This window comes from Haematobia irritans, chromosome 5 (genome assembly GCF_050003625.1).
Source record: "Haematobia irritans isolate KBUSLIRL chromosome 5, ASM5000362v1, whole genome shotgun sequence".
Taxonomy (NCBI): Eukaryota; Metazoa; Arthropoda; class Insecta; order Diptera; family Muscidae; genus Haematobia; species Haematobia irritans.
The window spans coordinates 149,855,936-149,876,199 of NC_134401.1; the positions used below are offsets into that span (position 1 = coordinate 149,855,936).

Consider the following 20,264-nt stretch of genomic DNA (forward strand, 5'->3'; position numbering starts at 1 on the left):
GATTTAGTTGAAATATTGCACAGGGAGTAGGATTAGCATTGGAACTATGCGTGCCGAATTTGGTTGAAATCGGTTCAGATTTGGATATATCTCCCATATATAGCTTTCGCCCGATTTACACTCATATGACCACAGCGCCAATTTTTTGCTCCGATTTAGTTGAAATTTTGCACAGGGAGTAGAATTAGCATTGTAGCTATGCGTGCCAAATTTGGTTGAAATCGGTTCAGATTTAGATATATCTCCCATATATAGATTTCGCCCGATTCACACTCATATGACCACAGAGGCCAATTTTTAACTCCGATTTAGTTGAAATTTTGCACAGAGAGTAGAATTAGCATTTTTGCTATGCGTGCCAAATTTGGTTCAGATTTAGATATAGCTCCCATATATATGTTTTTCTGATTTCGACAAACATGGTCAAAATACCAACATTTGCCTTGTAAAATCGCCACTGCTTAGTCCAAAAGTTCTAAAAATGACTCTAATTTTCCTAAACTTCTAATACATACATATTGAGCGATAAATCATAAATAAACTTTTGCGAAGTTTCCTTAAAATTGCTTCAGATTTACATGTTCCCCATATGTATACCCTGCTCCACACTGTGGAACAGGGTATTATAAGTTAGTGCATATGTTTGCAACACCCAGAAGGAGACGAGATAGACACATGGTGTCTTTGGCAAAAATGCTCAGGGTGGGTTCCTGAGTCGATATAGCGATGTCCGTCTGTCCGTCTGTCCGTCTGTCCGTGAACACATTTTTGTAATCAAAGTCTAGGTCGCAGTTTTAGTCCAATCGACTTCAAATTTGGCACAATTATGTGTTTTGGCTCAGAATAGATCCCTATTGATTTTGGAAGAAATCGGTTCAGATTTAGATATAGCTCCCATATATATCTTTCGCCCGATATGCACTTATATGGACCCAGAAGCCAGAGTTTTATCCCGATTAGCTTGAAATTTTGCACAAGGAGCACAATTGGTAGTATAGTCATGTGTGCCAAATTTGATTGAAATCGGTTCAGATTTAGATATAGCTTCCATACATATTTTTCGCCCGATATGGATTTATATGGCCCCAGAAGCCCGAGTTTTGGCCCAATTTGGTTGAAATTTTGCACAGGGAGTAGATTTAGCATTCTAGATATGCGTGCCAAATTTGATTGAAATCGGTTCAGATTTATATATAGCTCCCATATATAGCTTTCGCCCGATTTACACTCATATGACCACAGAGGCCAATTTTTTGCTCCGGTTTAGTTGAAATTTTGCACATGGAGTAGAATTAGCATTGTAGCTATGCCTGCCAAATTTGGTTGAAATCGGTTAAGATTTAGATATAGCTCCCATATATATGTTTTTCTGATTTCGACAAAAATGGTCAAAATACCAACATTTTCCTTGTAAAATCGCCACTGCTTAGTCGAAAAGTTGTAAAACTGACTCTAATTTTCCTAAACTTCTTACACATATATATCGAGCGATAAATCATAAATGAACTTTTGCGAAGTTTCCTTAAAATTGCTTCAGATTTAAATGTTTCCCATATTTTTTACTAAAATTGTGTTCCACCCTGATGCATTAGCCAACATAAAATTTTGAGTCTATAGATTTTGTAAAAGTCTATCAAATTCTGTCCAAATCGAGTGATATTTAAATGTATGTATTTGGGACAAACCTTTATATATAGCACCCAACACATTTGACGGATGTGATATGGTATCGAAAATTTAGTTCTACAAAGTGGTGCAGGGTATAATATAGTCGGCCCCGCCCGACTTTAGACTTTCCTTACTTGTTTTGTACTAACATTGTGTTCCGCTCTAGTGCATTAGCCGACTTAAATTTTGAGTCTATAGATTTTTAGAAGTCTATCAAATTCTGTCCAAATCGAGTGATATTTAAATGTATGTATTTGGGACAAACCTTTATATATAGCACCCAACACATTTGACGGATGTGATATGGTATCGAAAATTTAGATCTACAAAGTGGTGCAGGGTATAATATAGTCGGCCCCGCCCGACTTTAGACTTTCCTTACTTGTTTTTTACTAACATTGTGTTCCACCCTAGTGCATTAGCCAACTTAAATTTTGAGTCTATAGATTTTGTAGAAGTCTATCAAATTCTTTCCAGATCGAGTGATATTTAACAAACCTTTATATATAGCCCCAACACATTTGACGGAAATTTATATCTACAAAATTTATATCTACAAAGTGGTGCAGGGTATAATGTAGTCGGCCCCGCCCGACTTTAGACTTTCCTTACTTTTTTTCCATACAATAAACACCAAAAGCTCAAGTTAACATAAATTAAAAAACTCTAATTTAGAACGTTAGGTTAAAGTGGCATCCCGTGGCATCACATATAGAAATCAGTCCATTGTTATAAATTTTGCAAAGATTTGCATCAGGATGTCGGTGAAAAATCTTGGTCATTTACGTTTTTATACATTCCAGCATCCACGGAGTCTTGAGTATGTTCAGCAAATCTGGGTCGGCCATTTCAAAACGAAAGGACTTGTTTTTAATTAGCAACTGTCAGAGAATAAAAGTTTCAAAAGTGACAGCTACCGTCAAATAACACCTCTTTATTTTTTTTTTTATTTTTTTGTTTATTTGGAATTCATATTTGCTACAATTCACATACTTTAACTTATAGCCTCAGCGCCCATAGTGGCATATTTGGCATTTCGTTTAGTATTTTGTGTAATTTAATTATATGAAATCACTACATCACCCTGTGTTTAACCACATCTATATGTGTGTGTGTATATCTCTCTATAAGTCTCTCAGTAATAATTCCCATATGATACTTGGGCGTGTATACTTTGTGATTATATGGGTAATCAAGTATCCTTCAAACCCCATACAACTTTCCTAGTATGATGGGGTGTCCATAGGTTATGGCACACAAAACAGATGAGAAGGGGGTGGCGAGGGGCTGGCATTGGGACCACATTAAACTATTATTATTTAATAAAACTTATCTGAAATTAAATACGACAGTGATATGACCAAATACCCATGCCAATATATTCAACTCCCAATGCGAATGGAACGTGTGTGGCTCTGTGTCAGGTTCATTTAAACCATAATTATCTTTATTGATATGAAATTGTGGGGATTGATGTTCAATAATAAAAGTTTTTATTGATGTTCATGTGTATGTGTGTGTGTCTGTAAATAACGAAAGGGTATCACATTGATTATCATAGTATTAAATAAGTTTAATGGGTTAATGATATGAAACTGTTGTGGCCTTACAGGTAGCATCAATAAATTTTGTTGATAAGATTTGAAGTGAGATATTGTAGTGATTTTTTTTAAAAATTTTATAAAGGAAGGTACTGCCATAGACACGGCTTAGCCTTATAAAAAATGAAGGGGCAATAAAGGACGAGATAGCTTGACCATATAATCTGAAATAAAATCCGAAATAAAAATAAAATTTGAAATTTTGAATTGTTTTTCAAAAAATCAAGCTGAAAATATTTAAAATCTATGATTATTGCCAAACCGGGCTCGACAAATCTACGGTTTAAATCAAAGATTACATTTTTTAGTTGAAACAAGCCGATTGATCCAACAAAATTAACAAAAATTAAAACCAGTATATATGGCCTTAACTTCGGCCGAATCGAATCGTGTGATGATTGCATACAAATGGTATAACATTTTATGGTGTTACCGCAATGTTGCCGAAACCTCCTGAAAAAACACATCGTTTGCGTTTAGAACGAACAAAAAAGTACAAAATTTATACCAAATAAACAAAAAAAAAAAAAAAACCAAGTATATACGACCATAAGTTCTGTCAGGCCGAATCTTATTTACCCTCCACCATGAATTGCGTAGAAACTTCTACTAAAGACGGTCATCAACAATTAAATTACTTGGGTTGCGGCCGATGGCAAGGCATCTAAAAACTTCTTAACAACATCTTCTAAATTGTAAGTTAGTCCATGCGGGATATAGAGTAGACAAAAGAAAGGTCGATTGACTGTGTATACATTCAGTTCTCGAGCGGTATATATGGAAGAAATCATTACGAACCGATATGAACTTTTATGCGGTAATTATGAAGCCAGAATTTAAATATGTGAGTTGCTTTATATGGGGGCTATATAAAATTATGAACACGAGTCTACCAAAAATGGCAGATTTTTTTACTGTTTGTTAGATTGGTAGAATTCTTGATATTTTGGAAGATGTTGCAAAATATTCTTCTCCAACTATGAAATGCTTCATAAATTTTCTATAGAAATAACATTTTGACAAAATTTTCTAGAGAAATAAAATTTTGACAAAATGTTCTATAGAAATAAAATTTTGGAAAAATTTTCTATAGAAATAAATTTTTGACAAAATTTTGTATAGAAATTATAAAGGGTGATTCTTTTGAGGTTAGGATTTTCATGCATTAGTATTTGACAGATCACGTGGGATTTCAGACATGGTGTCAAAGAGAAAGATGCTCAGTATGCTTTGACATTTCATCATGAATAGACTTACTAACGAGCCACAACGTCGAATTTTCAGTGAATGGGCCCTAGAAAAGTTGGCAGAAAATCCGCTTTTTTATCGACAAATTTTGTTCAGCGATGAGGCTCATTTCTGGTTGAATGGCTACGTAAATAAGCAAAATTGCCGCATTTGGAGTGAAGAGCAACCAGAAGCCGTTCAAGAACTGCCCATGCATCCCGAAAAATGCACTGTTTGGTGTGGTTTGTACGCTGGTGGAATCATTGGACCGTATTTTTTCAAAGATGCTGTTGGACGCAACGTTACGGTGAATGGCGATCGCTATCGTTCGATGCTAACAAACTTTTTGTTGCCAAAAATGGAAGAACTGAACTTGGTTGACATGTGGTTTCAACAAGATGGCGCTACATGCCACACAGCTCGCGATTCTATGGCCATTTTGAGGGAAAACTTCGGAGAACAATTCATCTCAAGAAATGGACCGGTAAGTTGGCCACCAAGATCATGCGATTTGACGCCTTTAGACTATTTTTTGTGGGGCTACGTCAAGTCTAAAGTCTACAGAAATAAGCCAGCAACTATTCCAGCTTTGGAAGACAACATTTCCGAAGAAATTCGGGCTATTCCGGCCGAAATGCTCGAAAAAGTTGCCCAAAATTGGACTTTCCGAATGGACCACCTAAGACGCAGCCGCGGTCAACATTTAACTGAAATTATCTTCAAAAAGTAAATGTCATGGACCAATCTAACGTTTCAAATAAAGAACCGATGAGATTTTGCAAATTTTATGCGTTTTTTTAAAAAAAAAAGTTATCAAGCTCTTAACAAATCACCCTTTATTTTGACAAAATTTCCTAACTACAAAAATTTCCTAAAAGTTGACAAAATTTTCTATAGAAATAAAATTTTTAAAAAAATTTTCTATAGAAATATAAAAATTTTACAAAATTTTTGTATGGCAATAAAATTTTGGTAGATTATTTTTGGCTCGAGTGGCAATCGTGATTTTTCTGTGATTGGAGATCGGTTTATTTGGGGGCTATACATAATATAGATCGATACGGACCATTTTTGGCATGGTTGTTTTCGTCCATACACTAGTGAAATATACCAAATTTCAAACGGATCGGATGAATTTTGCTCCTTCAAGAGTCTCCGGAGGTCAAATCTGGGGATCGTTTTATATGGTGCTATATATAATTATGAACCAATATGGACCAATTTTGGCATGGCTGATAGAGACCATATACTTACAACATGTACCAGATTTCAACCGGATCGGATGAAATATGCTTCTCTTAGAGGCTCCGCAAGCCAAATCTGGAGATCGGTTAATATGGGGGCTATATATAATTATGAAGCGATGTGGACCAATTTTTGTATGGTTGTTAGATACAATATAGGAACACCATGTACCAAATTTCAGCCGGATCGTATGAAATTTGCTTCTCTTTGAGTCTCCGCAAGCGAAATCTCGGGATCGGTTTATATGGGGGCTATATATAAATATTGACCGATATGGACCGATTCTAGCATGATTGATAGAGACCATATACTAACACCATGTACCAAATTTCAGACGGATCGGATGACCATATAGAGACCATATACTAACACCAAGTTCCAAATTTCAGCCGGATCGGATGAAAATTGTTTCTCTTAGAGGCTCTGGGAGCCAAATCGGGGGATCGGTTTATATGGGGGCTATATATAATTATGGACCGATGTGGACCAATTTTTGCATGGTTGGTAGGGACAATATACTAACACCATGTACCAAATTTCAGCCAGATCGGATGAAATTTGCTTCTCTTAGAGCAATCGCAAGCCAAATTTGGGTGTCCGTTTATATGGGGGATATACGTAAAAGTGGACCGATATGGCCCATTTGCAATACCATCCGACCTACATTAATAACAACTACTTGTGCCAAGTTTCAAGTCGATAGCTTGTTTCGTTCGGAAGTTAGCGTGATTTCAACAGACGGTCGGAAGGACGGACATGCTCAGATCGACTCAAAATTTCACCACGACCCAGAATATATATACTTTATGGGGTCTTAGAGCAATATTTCGATGTGTTACAAACGGAATGACAAAGTTAATATACCCCACATCCTATGGTGGAGGGTATAATAATACCCTGTTTCAAAGTGTGGCGCAGGGTATAATATGGGAAACATTTTAATCTGAACCAATTTTGAGGCAACTTCGCAAAAGTGTATTTATGATTTATCGGTCGATAGATATGTATTAGAAATAAAGGAAAATTTGAGTTACTTTTAGAAGCTTCGACTTAGCAGTGGCGATTTTATAAGGAAAATGTGGGTATTGTGGTAATTTTTGCCCAAATCGGAAAAGCATATATATGGAAGCTATATAGAAATCTGAACCGATTTCAACCAAATTTGCTTACTTAGTATTTTAATTCTACTCCCTGTGCAAAATTTCACGTAAATCAGACTACAACTTTGGACTCTGTGGTCATATGACGGAAAATCGGGCGAAAGATATATATGGGAGCTATATCTAAATCTGAACCGAATGCAATAAAATTTAGCACACTTGACTACACTACTAATTGTACTCCTAGTGCAAAATTTCAACTAAATTGGGCTAAAAGTCTGGCTTCTGGGGCCATATAAGTCCATATCGGGCGAAAGATATATATGAGAGATATATCTCTATCTGAACCGATTTCAATCAAATTTGGCATACCTGACTATAGTATTTATTGTTCTCCTGGTGCAAAATTTCAAGCAAATTAGGGTAAAACTCTGGCTTCTGGAGCCATATAAGTCCATATCGGGCGAAAGATATATATGGGAGCTATATCTAAATCTCAACCGATTTCAATCACATTTTGCACACTTGACTGTAGGACCAAATGGTATGTTTGTGCAAAATTTCAAGCAAATCAGGGTAAAAGTCTGACTTCTGGGTCCATATAAGTGCATATCGGGCGAAAGATATATATGGGAGCTATATCTAAATCTGAACCGATTTCTTCCAAAATCAATATGGTTCTATTCTGACTCAAAACAGGAACTTGTGCCAAATTTGAAGGCGATTGGACATAAACTTCGACCTAGACTTTGATCACAAAAATGAGTTCACAGACAGACGGACGGACGCACGGACAGATTGACATGGCTAGATCGACTCAGGGACCCACCCTGAGCATTATTGCCAAAGACACTATGTGTCTATCTCGTCTCCTTCTGTGTGTTGCAAACATATGTATCAACTTATAATACCCTGTTCCACACTGTGGCGCAGGGTATAAAATCGACTACCTGATCCCCATCAGATCCTGATCATACCGAAGAGACTGTCATATATCACACACGTATTTTATAACTAAGTATAAAATGAAACCAAATTAATTAATATTTTACTCGATACGAGATAAACACTTGTGTTTTTATTCCGAAGGGTTTAGTGGGTCCATACGGTGTCCCTGGATGTGTCTGAGCTTACCACAGTCGACAAGAAAACCACGTTACGAAGTCAAATTTTTCGCCAAGAGGGGCTCAACATTGATCTCAAGTGGTCGCTCATCTAACTAATTCCATGTCATTTCTAAGGACTTTCTGTGTTCTATAAGTTCGCTTTCCTTTGCGTTACCGTCCCCTGGTAATTTTAGCTTGTAATGAATTTCTTTATTTCTGACTACTCATAGATCATTCACGTCACCCATGCTAAACCTTTTCTCTTAGGTTATTTCTCCATATCCAAATTGTTCAATTGACCGTGGAATGTCCCATACAATCTATTTACACTTCCAATTTAATCGATATCATGCAAATCAATGAGTTCAACTTACCTATTATCGTTATGAGAATCATTAAGCCCAGGACAATGGACATGCTAATCATTTTCAATAGGACTACAACATCATCGGGTAATGGTAGGCCACCAGTGCTAAAGTTGCCATCCAAACCCTCTGTAATTGTGGCCATGCCATTGAAGCTTCTAATTAAGATTGTGTCGCTGTCATTGCTAGACGCTGATGACGCTGATTCGTTCATGTAGAGGCCACTTTGATTGAAGATGATCAAATTATTGCTGTTATTCAAATCAAATCCTGGAGCAGAAACGCCATTCGCTGTAGTACCAGCCGCTGTTGCAGCAGCAGCAACAGCGACCATGGCTGCTGTTGCTGCCGTCTTTGCATGGATGGTGGTCTCCTCATAATCGGTCAAAAGGAATGTGTCATTGATGACATAGCCATAAGTGCGCAGATCCACAAGGTCACGTTCATTGTTGAAATATTGTCTGACATCTAGAAATGCTGCTGTACCCAAAATGCCCCCGGTGGGTTTTATGTTAACGTCAATGTCGTCGCCCAGCATAATTTCTGGCTGAAATAAGGGCTGGGATCTCCCAATGGCTCTTTGTGATGGCTCTTATACGGGCCACTATGGATAGACGACAGGTGTATGTGTTTTTGTGACAGGATATCCGTTTGCGTTTTTTTATTTTGAGTTGTTTGTAACTGCTTTTGGTTTCGGTTTTGTTTTTGATTTCAATGGTAGTTGTTGGCCTTGGTTTATAATTTTATCGTTTTGTGGTAATAATTCTTGTTATTGCGGTTATTGCTGACTCTGTCTTTGTGGGGTTTTTGAGGTATATAAAGTTTTAGGAATTTTTCAAAAGGAAGTTCTTGTTGGTATTTGATTTTTTTTGAGTTTTTCTATAAATGTATGTACAAAAGTTTATATTTTACATATATTTTTATAAAGATTTTTTTATATATACGTTTTTTTTTGTTGTAGATATATCGAAATAACAGTCTACAGTAAGCGTTTGGTAATTATCGTTGTCCTCAAAAATATACTGAAATGAAACAAGACACAAAAAAAGGACAACTGTTAAAATTCTCCCAAAAACACAAGAAAAACATTTTTGTCTTATTTTTTTTTTTTGTATATCCTAATTTATGATGGACAACAACATTAAAAAGTTTATTGTCGTTGGTTTTTCTAAATTAATTATAATTTTTCACAAGTTGTTTTTTTGTTTTGGTCGGCCATGTCATAAAAGTGGGCCTAATTAGTCTCCCAGTAACCATTTACGGGGATATGAGACTAAATGGCAAAATGAAGAACATTTTTCATTTTCATCTCAACCCATGGTCGCAAAAAAAAACTGACAAAGTTTATTTAATGACATAGAAAAAAGATTCTGGTTGGAGGAGTTGTGTTATGTTCTACTGAGGCTAAAACTCATATTCCCTAGATTAGATATTAACAACTAGAAAGTAACAAGGACCATTTAGGTACTAATTGATTAAAGTATACGATTTGAAAACCGACTATGCCCAGAGAAGGAATATGATCTCCCCAAAAAATGTTTCAAGAACAAAATGTTATTTTTGGACGGTGAATGTGGAACATGTTTACCGCAATCATGTTATTTTCTCGAAAATTAAGCATCCTATTTCGGCAATCATGTTTATGTTTGCGTAGAAAACAACATTTTTGTTCCATTCATCAGAAAATAAAATTTTTCTCTTGAAACATGTCTGGGTTAATCATATTCCTTCTCTGCGTGTAGTAGAATAATCGACTCCTTATCGCACGACAGATGAAAAGTCCAGTGAACTTTTTGCTATTATATCAATCAAATTATATCGACTTTTGATGTTGACAAAAATCGAATTTTAATAGTGAACTTGAAGAAGTTTGCTCCACATCTTTTTTGGGAACCTAAAACAACTCCTGCAGTGCTACTTCAGGCAAAACGGGTAAAACTTGTGGTGCACCCAGAGAAGGAATATGATCACCTCAAACATGATTTAAGAGCAAAATGTTATTTTTGGGTGGTGTCCATGTAACATGGTTTTCGCAACCATGTTATTTTCTCGGAAATCATGTATCTGATTTCGGCAAGCAGGTTATATTTGACGATAAAATAACATTTTAGTGACAAACATGTTACATGGTCACCATACAAAAATAACATTTTGCTCTTGAAACATGTTTGAGGTGATCATATTCCTTCTCTGCGTGTGGTCTTGAAGCTTGAAAGGTCAAATTAGGAGACAGAGTGATTGTATGTAGTGCTACAAAGTAATACTCTGCAGTTTTATACCATCCACCATAGGATATTAACTTTGTCATTCGGTTTCCCAGCAAAAAAAAACTTTAAAAGCACTTTAAAAGCACTTCCCAATGATGTTCATTATTTTAACTACTCACGAAGTTTCCCAGCAAAAAAAAATTATAAGTACTTCCAAAGGAACAACTTTAAAAGCACTTCGAAAAGTGTCCTCCCAATGATGTTCATTATTTTAACTACTCAGGAAGTTCTTTTAATTCCATTTTTTATAACTCCCTTTTTTCATATTTTTAAAGGGTAATTAAAATTTTAAAGAGTATTTTTTTGTTTAAAAATAAAGCAAGGATTGGTAAAATCGTACAAATTATTTAAATTTTACTCAAAAAATGCTACATCCATTCTAGAAAAATTGCGAATTTTTGAAAATATTTGAGGTCAAGTGTTTCAGTCAAGCGTTAGAATGCATTAAAAATAAAAAAAAACTTTCAAAAATTATGTATTTATCAAAGTATCACAATTTTTATACCCACCACCATAGAATGGTGATGGGGGTATAATAAATTTGTCATTCCGTGTGTAACACATCGAAATATCGACTTCCGACTATATAAAGTATATATATTCTTGATCAGGGAGAAATAAGCATGTCCGTCTGTCTGTCTGTTGCAATCACGCTACAGCCTTCAATAATTGCGCTATCGTCCTGAAATTTGGCACAGATTCGTTGCAGGCAGGTAAAGTTCGAAGATGAGATATATCGGTCCAATTTTTGATATAGTCCCCATATAAAACGATTTCTCGATTTGGGGTCTTGGGCTTATAAAAAACGTAGTTTTTGTCCAATTAGCCTGAAATTGAAAATCTAGAGGTACTTGAAGACCATAAAGAGGTGTGTCGAAAATGGTCCGTATCGGTCCTTGTTTTGGTATAGCCCCCATATAGACCGATCTCCCGATTTTGGTTCTTGGCAGTCTAGAAACTGTATTTTCTATTCGATTTTCCTCAAATTGAAAATCTAGAGTTTTTTTAGGACCATAAGATTTGTCATCAAACCCCCTAAAATGCTATATATTATCAAGTAACCCGCTACGACGATGAGTTTTCAAAGTAAACTATTATATTTGATTCATGGTGGCGGTCGAACTTACTGCTGTATATACTTGTTTTTTAATTCACATGCAAAACCCTGAATTCGGATCACACCTTAATAAGTGATGCATACTCATTGCAACGGCTATTAAAATTTTCAGTACTTTTTTGGCTACGCTTTTTTTGCTCGGTTGTAACACATCGAAATATTGATCTAGGACTCCATAAAGTATATACATATATATATTCTGTATCGTGCTGAAATTTTAAGTCGATCTAGCCATGTCTGTCCGTCTGTTGAAATCACGCTTCCGAACGAAACAAGCTATCGACTTGAAACTTGGCCCAATTAGTTGCTATTGATATAGGTCGAAAGGTATTGCAAAGGACCACTTTTACGTATAGCCCCTATAAAACAACTCCCAGATTTGGCTTAACGAGCCTTGTAAAAAGCAAATTTCATCCGATCCGGTTGAAGTTTTGTACGCGATGTTAATGAAAAAAAAAATGGTTCATATCGCTCCATAATTAATCCTCCATATAAACAGATCCCCAGATTTTGAGTGCGGCTCCTTTTGGAGAAGAAAAATTCATCCGATCCGATTGAAATTTTTTACGTGGTGTTAGTATATGGTCTCTAACAACCATGCAAAAAATGATCCATATCGGTCAATAATTATATATAGCCCCCATATTAACTGATCCCCAGATTTGACCTCCGGAGCCTTTTGGAGGAGCAAAACTCGCCCCATTCGGTTGAAATTTTGTACGTTGTCTTAGTATATGGTCTCTAACACTCATGCAAAAATTGGTCCATTTCGGTCTACAATTATATATAGCCCCCATGTAAACCGATCCACAGATTTTTCTATGGGATCCTTTTGGATGAGCACATTTCATCCGATTCAGTTAAAATGTTTGTATGTTGTGTTATTATATGGACACTAACAACCATGCTAGGTTAGATTAGGTGGCAGCCCGATGTATCAGGCTCACTTTGACTACACGCAAAAAAATAATTCTTTCCTCCCAAACGAAATTTTAGACAAACAAAGTTCGTTTCTCATTTGCTTTTCGTTGAAAGGAAGTGTATTTGGAAGAAAAGTATATTTTTTTTGTGATAAACGTTTATTCTTTTCCAGGATGTAAAAACAATTTCATAAAGACTAACTCAAAAAATTTTTTTCTGGCTAATTGCATTTTCCCTCACATCTTTCTCACTTCCACGAAGTTTTTTAGTTCTTAGCACCTTTTTCTGTAACACAAACAATGTAGAAGAAATTATACGATTTTATAAATTTTTAAATTTTTTTTACCTTTCGCCTGGACGGAGAATCGAACCGCGGACCATGCAATTTGTAAGCCAACACACTATCCACTGAGCCATGTAGCCGTTATTGTCATCAATAGACAATTACCCATATAACTAAGTTATATTTATATAGCATAGCTTGCGGCGCCCACGAGCCGATTAAACAAAGTTTATTTAACAGAAAAATACATTTAGTTGGGCACCGTGGAGCAGTGGTTGCTACGTCTGACTTGCATACCAAGGGTCGTGGGTTCGATCCCTGCTTCGACCAAAGTCTTTTTTTTTTTTACTTATATTCCAGATATGATCGGAAGATTCCGAAAAAATTTTCAACATTACATTCTACTATATTAAATTTTTACTATGAACTGTAAAATGTGTCTTATTAAAGACCTAAATTTAGAAAAGAACAGTGTTTGATATAAACGAAATGGACTGTGTTGTTGGTTCAAAAATAACTTTTTTTATTGAAAAAATAAAAATTTTGTAACAAACGATTTTTTTTGGTGATAAAAGTGTATACTTTTCGAAGCAATTCAAAAAACTCTAACAAAAGAAAAACGTTTTCGGTACACGTTTTCCAAACGTTTTTTTTCTTTGCGTGTATACAGTCCATTGTGATACCATATTGGTGAACTTCTCTATGTTTTGCTTCTCCTCCTCCTTTTTGTAGGCGAGTACGAACGGCGTTCCACATTGCGGTGAAATCACTTAGAGAAGCTTTGAAATACTCAGAAATGACAGCAGCATTACGGAGAGGGGATAATACACCGCTGAAAAGCTGTTTAGTGTTTGGTCGAGATTTTACTCATGACCCTGTGTATGCAAGGCAGACATGCTTACCATTGCACCACGGTAGCTCATTTCCATACATCTTGGATGTTGTGTTTTTAGTAAAATTTCAGCGCCAGGCTATAACATAAAAAGTTAAAAAAAAATCGATTTGAAGATAACAAAATTGTCATCTTCAACTATTCGTTTAGTAGAAAAGTCCATTTTCGACTTTTAGGACCCTTAAATCGATTAGTCCAGTTTGGTAACTATAAAAAGTCATTTCGAACTGATTGGGTAACATCAAAATTCGATCAGTCACTTCGACACAATTTTCTATAAATTGTAAAGCCTATTTGGAGATTATAAAAAAGTCAAATTCGACTATTCGTCTTTTTTGGATTTTTTTTTAAATAAAATAATAGACCAATTTTCGACTTTTGTTGCCCTAAGATTTATTAGTCGAGTTTGGTCACTGGAAAAAGTCGTTAAATATGTATTGGTTAATACCGAAAGTCGATTAGTCGTTTTAACTCGATTTTCCAAAAAGTCGATTTTGGAGATAATAAAAAGTCAACTTTGACTATTCCTCATTTTTGAGGAAAAGTAAATTTTATACATTTGTATGCCCATGCTCGATTAGTCGATTTCGCTCACTACAACAAGTCATCTAGCAGTGATTTGGCAACACCAAAAGTTGATTAGTTGCCCTGACTCAATTTTCCACAAAATTCAAAATCCGATTTTGGTATATCCAAATACCCGACTTTATGACTTTTTCTCACAAAAAGTCGTGTATTTGACTTTTTGTGAGATAAATGAATTTTCAAATTTTCTATTCCTAATTTGAATGACTAATCACAATTACAATAGGCTTTTTAAATCACCAATACAATCACCATTAGGAAGGTTAACGAAACATTAACCCCCTTCTATCACTCTATACGAAATTAAATTGCCACTATTGATCCATTGACAGGTGCTGTAGTAGTTATTGAATTACATTGCTCAATCTGTTCAAACGTAATCATAATATCATTTGTATATATATATAACATATAACAAATAAATATGACTATAAACATTTTATGGCACTAGCAGCTTGTACAACTCAATAACAAAAGGAGCTAGCACCTGCTCACCCCCTACACCGTAATTTAATAAAACGCCAATCAATTCCTGATATAAACACATAAATTTTTCTCTATCTCCTGCTTTTAACTCAAACACTCGATGAAATTCTATTCACGTGGAAAATAATAAATCGCGTAATTTGATTGTCTCATAAATACCAAAAATAATCCAAAAATGAACAGAAGCTCTTGTGTCATTCATACAAATGGACTACAAGCTAACACACACACACACACACACACATACACGTACGTATTCACACGCATCAATACTCAAATGCGTATGCAATCTACTCAAATATTGTTTTGCTAAAACTATGAGAGATGATGACCTCTCCTTTAATTTCAATGTGAGTAGAGAAGAGAGCACGTTTCATTGAAATGCTTTCTAAACATATTGTTGTTTTTGTTGTTATGACTGTGATTAGCAGAAAGTAGTAGCATTTCTGCTGTTGCTGTTGTTGTGTTTGTTGTTATTTTTTTCTTCTTTCCCCTATTGTAGAACATTTCATGGACTAATAAATAGTCGGAATGGAAAGCACAGTCACATATAATTGACATTTATCACAAACACGCACGCATCCACCACACCCACAATCATGTTCACAAACACTTGTTCAAGGACTTGCTTTCAAATTGCTATCGATATTAGGAAAGTTTTAGCTACAAAATGGCAATTGATTGATTTTCATACGCTGAAAAAGGATATTGAGCTAATATTAAAAGTTAAACTATTTTATATTTAGGACAAAAAATTAAATACAAAATTTTATATTATTATTAAAGCGGTAAATTTTAATTAAAAGTAACTTCATAATCTCCAAGTAGTTGGGATATTTGGAATACTCATAATTGAAATTACTATCCCTCCGTTAATGAGGTGCACTGTATCTTTTAGGATACAACCAGATAAAAATTCTTACGTCTCAAGGCTGCATTTGATAAAATATCTAGACCGTCACTTATTTACAAACTACATGCTCTCGGAGTTTCTACAAAATTCGTGAATGTGATCAATAATATATATAAATGTACAACATCATCGGTGTGGAACGGCGAGGAGATATCTGGTTACTTTGATACTAGTGCAGGAGTTAAACAAGGATGCGTAGGAACTTCTACTAAAGGCTGTCATCCACAATCGAATTACTTGGGTTGCGATAACACTTGCCGATGGCAAGGTATCGTAAATCTTTTTAACACTGTCTTCTAAATTGTAAGTTAGCCCATACGGGGTATATATTAAACAAAAAAAGGCCGATTAAATACGTATATAATATAGTTTGACAAAATTTTCTATAGAAATGAAAACTTGACAAAATTTTCTATAGAAATAAAATTTTGACAAAATTTTCTATAGAAATAAAAACTTGACAAAAATTTTCTATAGAAATAAAATTTTGACAAAATTTTCTATGGAAGTAAAATGTTGACAAAATTTTGTATAGAAATAAAATGTTGACAAAATTTTCTACAGAAATAAATTTTTTACAAAATTTTCTATAAAAATAAAATTTTGACAAAACTTTCTATGGAAATAAAATTTTGACAAACATTTCTATAGAAATAAACGTTTGACAAAACTTTCTATAGAAATGAAATTTAGACACAACTTTCTATAGTAATAAAATTTGACAAAATTTTCTATGGAAATAAAGTTTTGGTAGATTATTTGTGGCGATATGGACCAATTTTTGTGTAATAAGTCATCGGCTATATATAACTAAAGACCGATATTGACCAATTTTTACATGGCTGTTAGAGGCCATATATTGACAAAATGTACCAAATTTCAACCGCATCGGATGACTTTTGCTATATATAATTATGGACCGATATGGACCAATTTTTGCATGGTTGTTAGATACCATATACTAACACCATGTACCAAATTTCAACAGGATTGGATGAATTTCGCTCCTCCAAGAGGCTCCTGAGGTCAAATCTGGGGATCGGTTTATATGGGAGCTATATATAATTATGAACCGATATGGACCAATTTTTGCATGGTTGTTAGAGACTATATACTAACACCATGTACCAAATTTCAACAGGATTGGATGAATTTCGCTCCTCCAAGAGGCTCCTGAGGTCAAATCTGGGGATCGGTTTATATGGGAGCTATATATAATTATGAACCGATATGGACCAATTTTTGCATGGTTGTTAGAGGCCATATACTAACATCAGGTACCAAATTTCAACAGGATCGGATGAATTTTGCCCCTCCAAGAGGCTCCGGAGGTCAAATCTGGGGATCGGTTTATATGGGGGCTATATATACCGATATGGACCAATTTTTGCATGGTTGTTAGAGACCGTATAATAACATCATGTACCACATTTCAACCGGATCGGATGAATTTTTCCCCTCCAAGAGGCTCCGGAGGTCAAATCTGGGGATCGGTTTATATGGGGGCTATATATAATTATGGACCGACATGGACCAATTTTTGCATGAATGTTAGAGACCGTATACTAAGACCACGTACTAAATTTCAACCGGATCGGATGAATTTTGCTCCTCCAAGAGGCTCCGGAGGTCAAATCTGGGGATCGGTTTATATGGGAGCTATATATAAATATGGACCGATATAGACCAATTTTTGCATGGTTGTTAGAGGCCGTATACTAACATCAGGTACCAAATTTCAACCGGATCGGTTGCTCCGGGAGGCTCCTCACGCCAAATTTGGGGATCGGTTTATATGGGGGCTATACGTAAACGTGGTCCGATATGGCCGATTTTCAATACCACCCGACCTACATCAATAACAACGACTTGTGCCAAGTTTCAAGTCGATAGCTTGTTTCGTTCGGAAGTTAGCGTGATTTCCACAGACGGACGGACAGCCGGGCAGACGGACGGACATGCTTAGATCGACTCAGAATTTCTCCACGACCCAGAATATATATACTTTTTGGGGTCTTAGAGCAATATTTCGATGTGTTACAAACGGAATGACAAAGTTAATATACCCCCATCCTATGGTGGAGGGTATAAAAATCAGAAGTGGTTCTCTTTCGAAATGGAGGTCCCATAAGAAGCGAAGAAAAGTGGACATATAAAGGAACACAACTGAATATAGTCAACGAGTTCAAGTATTTAGGAGTATTATTAACCCTCTAATGCCCCAATTTTTTGCCAGCTGATTAAATTTTCAATGTTAACGACACAAAAGCAAGAGAACTAAGCAAGAAAAATTTATATAGTAAAATTCAGCATATGCTGCAAAGCCTCTTGAATAGTTTCAAATAAGTTTTCTTTTTGTTTTGCCCATTTTTGTTGTTTTAAGGTGTGTTTTACTAAAAGCTTCCTTATTAAATGAAGCCCGCCTAAAGGCGGGCTTGGACATTAGAGGGTTAACGTCAAGGATGATTTTTAAAAAAACATATCAATAATAGAGCAAATCAATCAAAAATTGCAATAAACACAACATGGAAAGATTTCCTCAGTAAAAAAAAACATAGCCCTTAGTGCAAAATGGAATATCTACAATGCTGTTTCCAGATCGATTTTATCGTATGCAGCCCAAGTTTGGGGCTTTGGATTTGCGGATGAAGTGAATTCTGTACAAAGATTCTTCCTCAAAAAAATATTACGGCTACCCAGTCATACACCAAATTATGCACTTGCACTGGAGACTAATGTAGTGGAAACAAGTTTATATACCCTGAAATTGCACATCCAATATATAGGAAAAGTAATGTTAAGCTACAATGCAAACCGTTTGCCTAAACAATTAACAAGAATTTTAATTGAAAGGAATAGTTTTTGGATTAAAGAATTAAAAGTTCACGCTAATAAAATAAAAAAATAATCTCCTGGGTTGTTATCGCAGTAATCATCCAAACCACCATCTTATGGATACACAACCACCACCCAGGAACGTAAGGGTTGATATAAATAATCTAGAGCGCGAGATCCAGCGCCATAAAAGAGAGCCTCTAGATCAAGCAGCGTACCAGGCAGGTTTGAACAGGATTCATGAGGATACTGTAGCTGAAGCGGTGAGAAGCTACAAGGTTAATCCTGTTCTTGGAGTCCGACCACCGCCCATAGCACCGGAGGAAAGAGACCTCCCACGGCAGACTAGGGTAGTTTTGGCCCAATTAAGATCAGGCAAGTGCAGCCGCCTCAATTGCTACTTATCGGTGATTGATAGCAGCGTAGCTGACGTTTGTCCAATTTGCAACCAAGAGCCACACGACATGCGTCATCTTTTCTCTTGCCCAGCCAAACCAACCCGACTTACCACCAGATCACTCTGGATACACCCCACCTTAGTCGCAGAGTTCCTTGATCTGCCAACAAGCTGATGTACCAAGCGTATAACATGAAATGGATGAGATCACAATAAACTGTTACAATACCAACAACAATAAAATAAACTTAACCTGGCCACAGATAATTTCATCGCAAGAACAATGGAACTGCTTCAGTAATGAATTGCTATATAGGACAAAGATACACAACTTATCAACACACATTCAGCGAAAGCAGGCAAGTGAAAGACGAATGTACAAATATATTGATCACATGAGATGACAATACTATATTATGGACTCAAACCCAATCGAAATGGTATCAACTATATTTCGAGCTCGAGCAGGTGTGTTAAATCTAAATAGCAACATATTTGGAGCTAATGAAGAAAGACACTCACGCTTGACACTTGCCATTAGAATTTGTACAGCCACCTTGTCCACCTTCTTCGCCGCAGAAAGCCAGTTTGCCTTGAACTGCTGTTCGTCCTTAGCAGTTTTTTTTTGGTTTTCTTTAGGTTCCGCTTGACAATAGCCCAGTATTTATCAATTGGGGGGAGCTCTGGCGTGTTGGAAGGGTTCTTGTCCTTGGGAACCACCTGCACGTTGTTGGCGGCGTACCACTCCATGGCTTTTTACCGTAATGGCAAGATGTCAAATCCGGCCAAAACAGTACGGAACAACCGTGTTTCTTCAGGAAAGGCAGTAGACGTTTATTCAAACACTCTTTCACGTAAATTTCTTGGTTGACAGTCCCGGAAGCTATGAAAATGCTGCTTTTCAAGCCACAGGTACAGATGGCTTGCCAACCAGATATTTCTTTGCGAACTTTGACAGTTTTATGTGCTTGAAAATATCTGCTACCTTTCCCCTTCCTTTTGCGGTATAAAACTCCTGTCCCGGAAGCTGCTTGTAGTCGGCTTTGACGTAGGTTTCGTCGTCCATTACCACGCAGTCAAACTTCGTCAGCATCGTCGTGTATAGCCTCCGGGATCGCGCTTTGGCCGTCGTGTTTTGTTTATCATCGCGATTTGGAGTCACTACCTTCTTGTAAGTCGATAGTCCGGCTCGTTTTTTGGCTCGATGCACGGTTGTAGACGATACACCCAGCTTATTTGCGGCATCTTGGAGAGAG

General features: G+C 36.1%; 1 protein-coding gene across 1 annotated transcript in view; it reads right to left on the reverse strand.

Annotated features, from left to right (window-relative positions):
• Nucleotides 1-20,264, reverse strand: part of 5-HT1B (5-hydroxytryptamine (serotonin) receptor 1B) — a 151,213-nt gene that overhangs the window by 75,220 nt on the left and 55,729 nt on the right. Inside the window, exon 2 of the mRNA XM_075312924.1 lies at nucleotides 8,322-9,334. Within this exon, the coding sequence (XP_075169039.1) occupies nucleotides 8,322-8,850 (529 nt within the window). The 5' untranslated portion in view covers nucleotides 8,851-9,334. The remainder of the gene's footprint in view (nucleotides 1-8,321; nucleotides 9,335-20,264) is intronic.